Source organism: Sprattus sprattus (genome assembly GCF_963457725.1).
Source record: "Sprattus sprattus genome assembly, chromosome: 14".
Lineage (NCBI taxonomy): Eukaryota > Metazoa > Chordata > Actinopteri > Clupeiformes > Clupeidae > Sprattus > Sprattus sprattus.
The window spans coordinates 466,255-476,254 of NC_137912.1; the positions used below are offsets into that span (position 1 = coordinate 466,255).

A 10,000-nucleotide genomic window follows, 5' to 3' on the forward strand; every position below is an offset into this window, starting at 1 on the left:
GTAACTAGGCCGGCGTACTGTAGTGTTTAATGTGTGTGTGTGTGTGTGTGTGTGTGTGTATACACATCATAGACACACACAGATCATATCAAACACACACACACACACACACATACATACACACATACACACACACACACACACACACACACACACACACACACAAACACATACTGATCATATCATACACATATATACATACACACACACACACACACACACTAACACACTCAGATCATATCACACACACTCACATATACATGCACACACACACACACACACACACTGATCATATCATACGCATACATATATACATACTGTAAAATGCATCTTTAGTGACCTCCTTTAATAATTAATTGTTTGCTTTTCGACGCCGAGAGCCTTTTCGACAGCTCTCACAATGAACTAAGATGGCACCTGTCACTAGCATTTAAACAGACTAGTTCGGAAATCTTGACACTCCTTATAGCTCCACTTTAGGCGTCTCTGTCACCATACAACAAGGGAGCCCTCTTAGCCCCCACTATTGTATTCTTTTCCCTTAAAGGAAAAGGTAAACACTTACCCAGTCACACAGCCGTCCGAACACTACGGCTCATCAATAGTCCCACCTCTTTAATAGGCGACCTTATCAAAGTCACAGCACGGTTCCTGGACACGCTAATGAGTAAGGTGATTTCGCGAATTCAGTGGCACTCAAACAAGGAACGGACGCAGACGCAGGTGAACGGAGTTTAACAAAGGCCTCTGATGTTTTATTATAAAAGAGGCAAGAGTGCTTAAAAGCACAAAATCAAAATAAAAACACTAGACTATAGGCTTTGGACCTTTGCAAAAGAGTATAAGCTAAGAAATAAGTAAAAAGTGAACAGAGGAACAAATTGAGTCAATTCAGCGCGCAAATAGAAAAGACTGCCAAATCCACAGCTGACTTGGCTTTTAAACTTTTACCACTCTCCCCTCCCCACTCCTTCAACAGCTGATACCTCCTTAGGTCGCCTAGCAACCTAGGTTCTTAGCCTGCACAGTGACACCCCTCCTGCTTCCTGTGTTCTCGGATGGGCCTCTTCCTGTGTGCCCCGTGTCTAGGCACACACAGAGATCTTACATGCATATTCCTCCGTATACAGAACACAAGTCTTAAGTAAACATTTATCTCAGCAGCAACTTCTCACATTTCTGGTTTGTCTCACACGCTAGTTTCAGAGAGCCCACACACAATTGATATGGCTAATATTGCAGAAAACATAGTTATTTAAACTCCACTTCAAGCAGCATTCAGTGTGGTACACTGATTAAGAATTTCACACAGAGTATATGAATAATAATGCATAAAACATTGGTATTAAAACTCCACTCAAGAAAAGTCACACAGAGTATATGGTGGAATGGCATTGCATTGTGGATGAAGGGCGCTCGGATTACTGGGTCATATTCTCATCGGCAGCATCCTTCAATACACACACACACACACACACACACACACACACACACACACACACACACATATATATCATATATATATATATCATATATCAAGCACATACATACACACACACACACACACACACACACACTGATCATATCACACACACACACACACACACACACACACACACACACACTGATCATATCACGCACACACACACACACTGACCATATCACACACACACACACTGATCATATCACACACACACACACACACTGATCATATCACACACACACACACACACACACACACACACACACAAGGGTGCAATAAATAGATATGGTTGCGGGGGTAATTGTACATTGAGTTATTTTGTACAGTGCCACAGAGGGTTAGCTGTTCAGGAGAGAGACAGCGAGGGGGAAGAAACTGTTTTTGTTTCTGGAGGTTTTGGCGAACAGAGATCTGTAGCGCCTACCAGAGGGGAGGAGTTGGAACATGTTGTGTCCAGGGTGAGAGGGGTCTGCAGTTATTTATCCTGCCCGCTTCTTCATCAATTCATAATCAATTAAAAATTAAAATCAATTCATTACTGTTATAATTATAATATGCAGTTTTCTGGATGTTTTTGCTGATATTCTGTCTCACTGTTGAAATACACCTACAATTACAATTACAGATCAACCTACCATTACAATTATAGATCAACCTACCATTACAATTACAGATCAACCTACCATTACAATTATAGATCAACCTACCATTACAATTATAGATCAACCTACCATTACAATTATAGATCAACCTACCATTACAATTATAGATCAACCTACCATTACAATTATAGATCAACCTACCATTACAATTATAGATCAACCTACCATTACAATTATAGATCAACCTACCATTACAATTATAGATCAACCTACAATTACAATTACAGATCAACCTATCATTACAATTACAGATCACACATTTCTTTGCAAGTGGGCAAACTTGCGAAATTGGCAGAGGGTCAAATACTTATTTTTCACACATACAGACACACACACGCATACACACACACACACACACACACACACACATAGATCATATCACACAAATGCAGTCATACACACACACACACACACACACACACACACACACACACACACACACACACACACACACACACACACACACACAGATCATATCATACACACATACAGACACACATACGCATACACACACATACTCACATAGATTATATCATGCACATACACACATAGATCATATCACACAAATGCAGTCATACACACACACACACAGATCATATCACACACACACATACACACACACACACACACACACACACACACACACACACACACACACAGATCATATCACACACACACATACACACACACACACACACACACACACACACACACACACACACACACACAGATCATATCATACACACACACATACAGATCACTCATCCCTTCATCTTATTCTCCTTCTCTTTTGAACAGGGGATGAGAAGAACTCAGGCGAGACCAGTGACTGGTAGGTGCTCTTCTCTCATACACACACACACACACACACACACACACACACACACACACACTCCGTTACAAAGTCGTACATGCACACACACACACTATTACAAACTCCTACACACACGCACACACACACACACTGTTACAAACTCGTTCACACACACATGGAGTTACAAACTCGTACACACACACACTGTTACAAACTCACTCAAACACAGTTACAAACTCGTGCAAAGACACACACACACACACACACACACACGCACACACACACACACTGTTACAAACTCGTTCACACACACATGGAGTTACAAACTCGTTCACACACACACTGTTACAAACTCACTCAAACACAGTTGCAAACTCGTGCAAAGACACACACACACACACACACACACACACACAGTTACAAACTCGTACACACACACACTGTTACAGACTCGTACACACACACACACACTGTTCCAAACTCACTGTGTGTGTGTGTGTGTGTGTGTGTGTGTGTGTGTGTGTGTGTGTGTCCTCCCTTCCTCTGCAGATGAGAAGGCTTCGGCGCCAGAGGCAACAGAGGAGGCGGGGCCTGGGAGCGAGTCCAGCCCAGTGATTGGTCAGTGAGGACGAGCAGGATGAAGGCTCTCATAGCCAATCACAGCCTAGCATCAGAGCTCTTTCAGCCAATCACAGTCCAGCATCAACACTGTCTAAGCCAAATAACTGCACAGCACTAGTCATCCTCAGCCAATCACATCACTGCACCACACCAGCATTCTCCTAGCCAATCACAGCTCAGCTCCATAGGGGGGGGGGGGGGGATGGTTTGATTTGTGTACTTAGTGTTGAATACCCAGAAGCCCCTTTAGAACGTTAGGACACCCAAACAGGGTCAGGGTCGGGGGGTGAAGGTCGGGGGTCAAGGTCGGTGTGTATCAGAGGTCATGGAGGAGGTGACTCCCTGACGCATCACTCAGCCTAACTCATCCCCCCCCCCCCCCCCCCCTCCTCCAGGGTTTGGAAGCCGTGGCAACCAGCCCAAAGGCCCCCGGGACCCCCCCTCTACATGGACATGATGTCATAGACCCCGCCCCCTCTACATGATGTCATAGACCCCGCCCCCCTTCTACAAGGACATGATGTCACAGACCCCGCCCCTCTACAAGGACATGTCATAGGCCCCGCCCCTCTACAAGGACATGATGTCATAGACCCCGCCCCTCTACAAGGACATGATGTCAGAGGAACCCCCCACAATCCCCCTCCCCCCCCCCCCCCCCCCCCCGCTCCTGAAAACACAATCTGCTAAAGCAACACTGATAATCTCCCATGAAGCACCTGGGCATCTTCCTGCTGTTGGTGTGGCGGTTGCTGGGTTACCGTGTGCCGTTGCTACGGGCTCTGCAGAGGCTGGCCGGCCACATGGATGGATGGATGCTGACTCGGGACTCGGACCACATCAGGACCACATCAGGACCGGATCAGGACCGGATCAGGACCGGATCAGGACCAGATTAGAACCAGATTAGAACCAGAACTATCGTCACAATCAACTGTTACCCGTTCCTGAAGAACAGACTCATGGACACGCCCTCTCTCACACCGACACACACACACACACACTCTCTCTCTCACACACACACACACACACACACACACACACACACACACACACACACACACACACACACACACACACACACAGAACTGCTGTTTTTATGCTTCATTGGTCATCTTCTCGTGCTCTCTGCTGACGTGGTGAGAGCTATATATGCATTATTGTTTTATGAGTGGACAGGGCAAGTAGGTATAATATTATTATTATTATTATGATATGAGGAGTCTGCCATGACTAAATATTCTTATTAACAGAAGATGGACGAGGTCAGAGCATGACCCCTCACCCCTGACCCCTCATGACCCCTGACCCCTCATGACCCCTGACCCCTGACCCTGATCCTCCAGAGGACTCTGCGGCTCTAAATTATTGTTTCCTGCTCTTCACTGTCGCCCTCCTCTCCTCTTTTCTTTTCTTCTCCTCTCCTCTTCTCTTCTCTTCTCCTCTTTTCTCTTCCTGGTTCCCCTTTTCTACTTCCTGTTCCAGGGGTAACCTCACATAGAGGGGGCGGGGCCTGATATATGGGGAGGCGTGGCCTGATATAGAGGGGGTGGGGGCATGTCATATTGGAGGCGGGCTCATGTCATGGTGGGAGGTTCTTTTTGTAAATTGTTAAAAAGGTCTAAAGGTTATTTTTGTATACACAGTTTCCTCTCCCTCTCTTTCTTTCTCTCTTTTTCTATCTCTCTCTCTCCCTTCCTCCCTCTGTTTTTCCCTCCCTCCTTCTCTCTCTCCCCCCCCTCACTGCTCGCCTTCGACAGAGCCTGCCCGTGCCTTGACAAGATGAGCGTGTGTGTGTGTGTGTGTGTGTGTGTGTGTGTGTGTGTGAGAGAGAGAGTGTATGTGTGTGTGTGTGTGTGTGTGTATGTGTGTGAGAGAGAGAGTGTATGTGTGTGTGTGTGAGAGAGAGAGAGAGAGAGAGAGGGAGTGTATGTGTGTATGTGTGTGTGTGTGTGTGTGTGAGAGAGAGAGTGTGTGTGTGTGTGTGTGTGAGAGAGAGAGAGAGAGAGAGAGAGAGAGGGAGTGTATGTGTGTATGTGTGTGTGTGTGTGTGTGTGAGAGAGAGAGTGTGTGTGTGTGTGTGTGTGTGTGTGTGTGTGTGTGTGTGTGTGTGTGTGTGTGTGATATGTGGCGGTAGGTCACACACTCTGGGATCTGGTCTGATGTCTTCTCCTGTTTGTATGTTGCAGAAATCAATCGACTTGTCAGTCAAAACAAAACATTGAAAAAAGACAAAACATGTATGACTCGTCTGTCTCATTTATTACTTGGTGTGTCTTGATGTGCCCTGATGCAAGCGTGTGTGAGAGTGAGAGCGTGTAAAAGTGTTTGTGTGTTTGTGTGTGTGTGTATGTTTGTTTGTGTGTGTGTGTGTGTGTGTGTGTGTGTGTGTGTGTTTGTTTGTGTGTTTGTGTGTTTGTGTGTGTGTGTGTGTGTGTTTGTTGTGTTTGTGTGTGTGTGTGTGTGTGTGTGTGTGTGTGTGTGTGTGTTTAGTCCCATATCCCTTCAGACATTCAATCTCCAGCTACGTTTTTTTCATGTTTGTAACCGCCGCCACGCCCACCCCCCCCACACACACACATATTCAGCCTATAACACTTGAAACTGTGGCATTGTCACGGTAGGTCACTAACCTTTCTGTAGGGACTGTTGTGTCAGATTTATAGTTTAAAAGTAGGAAAAGTATACAGTTTTCTGATCTGGTTAAAACTCTTAAGTTCTTGTTACCTGTGGTGGAAATACTCACAAAGTCCAGCCGGCAGAGAGTGTGTGTGTGTGTGTGTGTGTGTGTGTGTGTGTGTGTGTGTGTGTGTGTGTGTGGGTGTGTGGGTGTGTGTGTCTGATTGTGAGTGTGTAAGTCCAGCCGGCAGAGTGTGAAGCTAAAAGGTTTTCATTCATTTTCGTTTCCAAAAAAATTAGTTTTCATTTGCACATTTTGGTGAATTCCGTTTTATTCTGTTCCGTGCGTGTGTGTGAAGGTGACAGGCTGTAGTGGAGGCGTGTGTGTGTGTGTGTGTGTGTGTGTGTGTGTGTGTGTGTGTGTGCGCGTGTGCGTGTGAAGGTGACAGGCTGTAGTGGAGGCGTGTGCGTCGACCGTTGAACAGGGGGGCGTGTCCGGAGCGGAGTTTCCGTTATCGTGGAACGTTGGTCCTATACCTGTTTTAGGCGGTGTAATCATTTAGCTGAATATGGGTACACTGCAAAAAATGCTTTTCTAACCTAGTGTTATTACTCTTATATTGAGATGAAAAATCTAATTGGTCTTGTTTCTAGCTAAATTGTACTTACCTAGTGCTTTCTTGGTAAGGTTATTTTTACCTATTTCAAGCAAATATTACTTATTTTAAGAAATCTTAACAAGCCAAATTTGCTTAACGCACTGGCAGCCAAATTTGCTTGTTTTAAGCAAAATCCTGCTTAAATATGTAATTATTTGTCTTAAATCTAGAGGGGCATGTTTTGCAGTGTGTAGACTACATGAGTGTTTTTGGTGATGCGACTTGAGACTATTTATCACTTCATGTCTATTTATAGCGCAGTTTGGAAATGTAATGGGCTTTTTTTAACTTTGAAAACGTAAATCTAATGTTCTCGCCACGTACCCCCTGAACCACACACACACACACACACACACACACACACCCTGAACGACTCCACTGACCCTCTAAGCAGGGAGGAACCTCGAGCAGAACCCCGTCACATAAGGGGGGGCCCCCATCTGCTCATGTGCGCCAGTTGGAGAGCTGTGGGACACACACACACACACACACACACACACACACACCACTGTCTTGTCTGTTTCCTGCCACAGCTGAACAGACATCTGGGTCTCATTAGACGTCGATGAACTGATAACACACATGCAATTGGACAGAAATAGCAATCATGGTGAATAAAACAACAGCTGGCTGACTGACTGGCTGATGCTGATGTGTGGTGAGTGCGATGAATCATGATGATTAGAACAACGGACTGCTGCTGATGTATGCGATCAATCATGATGATTAAAACAACGGCTGGCTGACTGATGCTGGTGTGCGGTGAGTGCAATGAAGGTTGAGATAAGCTTGTCTGTGTCATGTCTGCTCCACTATAGTAGAGGTTTATTACTAATTAAACATTGCAACACACACACACACACACTCTAACTACACTCGAAGTGTATTACTAATTAACCATTGCTGGAGCTTAAGTGAGAAACACACACACACACACTTAAATTGTATAACCTCAAAAAGTAACAACCCACAAGGTCTAGGCTATAAACAACAACAATACATAACAATAAAGGTCATAAAAACTAACAAAAACATGAAAACAGTATGCAAGTTTGTGGGTGTGTGTATAGGGGCATGCCTCCTCCTCTCCTAAGTCACTGTTCTCTCATTCCGCAGGGTGTGTGTGTGTGCGTAAATGATTTGAAAACTGCCTGGTCAAAAATGACAATCTTTGTACCCTGTGGTGTAGGCTAGCTGTGTGTGTGTGTGTAAGTGTCTCTGTGTGTGTGTGTGCCTGTGTGTGTCTCTGTGTGTGTGTGTGTGTGTGTGTGTGTGTGTGTCTGTGTGGGCTAGCCTAGCTTTCATGAAAATATTAACAACCACCACCAAGTTTCACGTGTTCTCATGTTGAGGAATTTCAAGTTGAAAAGTTATTTGAGGGTTTTTCTAAGCTGTTAAACATATTGAGTAATTTATAGTCATTTTCTACCTTTTTTTTATTTACATATTTACACAAAGGTTACACCCTCTTGATGTTGCTGCCTCCCTCCTTGGGTTCTCCATAGACATATATATGTACTGTATATATACTATATGTCCAATATAGGTCCGATATATAGCCTATCCTATATATATACTATAGGCCTATATGTCCTATGTGTATGTCTCCAGGCGCCGTTTATGTTCAACGCGGTTTGTTTTTGTAAGTGTCTGTTCCACGCTCACGCTCCCTAACTGATAGCGGGTGGCGCGCGAACGAGGGCGGGGCATATATTATGAGAATGCGCGCGTAACCAGTTGACCCACTGGAACAGGAGGCGCAATGAACAGCCAGTGAACATCACCGGTGTGCAGTTCAAGGCAAGCTTCCTGTCTCTGTCTCTGTCTCGCGCTGCATCTGCTCATTTTGGGGGGAAAACACAGAGAGCGTGCCTACAGTTATGACTGGCCCCGCGTGCTTCTTCATCACTTGCACCCCCTATAGCTCCGGACCTGCACACACACACACACACACACACACACTCACACTCTGCCAGCGGAATTCCCTTGAAGAGAGAGGACACGGCAGGGGCTCGGGCGGTAGCCGCGTGCATTTAAGGGGCACAGGGGGGGGGGGGGGGGGGGGGGGGGGGGGGAGAGACACATCCACGCGCTGCAGGATTATAGTCTACTCTACACACTCACCGAGTAACATTACACACACACACACCCACACTCTACACTCTCACCGAGTTCCATCACGTTTTACAAATGATTATATATGCTGGTTTACCGTCCGCTGACAACCACACTACTTTTGGTACGGGAACACTAAGGGAGAGTGTGACGCTATGAATAACACTAAAGTCTGATATATAAATAAATATATATAAAGGCAAACTGGTGTGGTTATTCCACAAACCAGTGACGTCTTTCATTGAAGGCACTCTGCAGTGTTTCCCGCGTTATGCGACACGCATGCCAGTGTCCTATTTCCCCTCCCACCAATCGTCTCACGCAAGGCACAAGCCCCGCCCCCAGTCGCTACGTCGCCCTGTCAGTCTGGGCGTAGGCTCCGCCCCCTCCCTGCCTTTCACACAAACAGCAGTAGCGCTCGAGAGAGTAAATAGAGAAAGCCCCAAGATGGCGGCGGAGTCCGTGAGCTTCATTCACTTCGCTGCGGCGACTAAAACCCAACCGCTCTCCAAACCTAAAGAACCGAAAGCCACACCGGAGAATCGACCGCAGTCTTCCCGCGACCACCACCCTCCACCGGCCAAGAAAGTCCGAAACGAAGAGAAGAGCCTCAAACCTAAGAAACTAAACGGAGAAGGAGGAGGAGGGGAGAAGCAGCAGCACCAGAAGCAGAGTTATGGCAGCAGCCCGACAACATGGAGCTTCAGTCCCATCAAGTCAGCGAGCAACCCAACGGCTCAAGCCCAGCCTCCCGTGCACAGAGTGTTCAGGCAGAGCGACTTCCTCGCTTCGCCCCCGAAACCCAGAAAGCTCAAGGAAAAACGGGAAAAGGAGAAAGAGAAGAAGAAACATAAGCCACCCGCGGAAAATAATAACGTCAGCAGCCTGCTCGGCTCCGGGCAGAAGAAGGAGAACGGGGAGGTGAAGTTGGTACAGAAAGGTAACGCGAATGTCAGCGGATTTAGCTACCTAAGCTAGTTAGCTTAGCCGAACATCTTAAACTTGTTTGCTTGTGACTAGCTTATCT

General features: G+C 46.1%; 2 protein-coding genes across 2 annotated transcripts in view; both read left to right on the forward strand.

Annotated features, from left to right (window-relative positions):
• LOC308375028 (tyrosine-protein phosphatase non-receptor type 12-like) overlaps window positions 1-5,712 on the forward strand; it is a 33,867-nt gene extending 28,155 nt beyond the window's left edge. Inside the window, 3 exon segments of the mRNA XM_080851052.1 lie at window positions 2,944-2,977; window positions 3,509-3,577; window positions 3,976-5,712. Of these exon segments, the coding sequence (XP_080707178.1) occupies window positions 2,944-2,977; window positions 3,509-3,577; window positions 3,976-4,037 (165 nt within the window). The 3' untranslated portion in view covers window positions 4,038-5,712.
• A 3,708-nt stretch (window positions 5,713-9,420) lies between these two features.
• LOC308375238 (uncharacterized protein) overlaps window positions 9,421-10,000 on the forward strand; it is a gene marked incomplete at its 5' end in the record, with an annotated part of 33,053 nt that continues 32,473 nt past the window's right edge. The window contains one exon of the mRNA XM_080851330.1: window positions 9,421-9,913. Coding sequence (XP_080707456.1) covers window positions 9,421-9,913 — 493 coding nt within the window. The remainder of the gene's footprint in view (window positions 9,914-10,000) is intronic.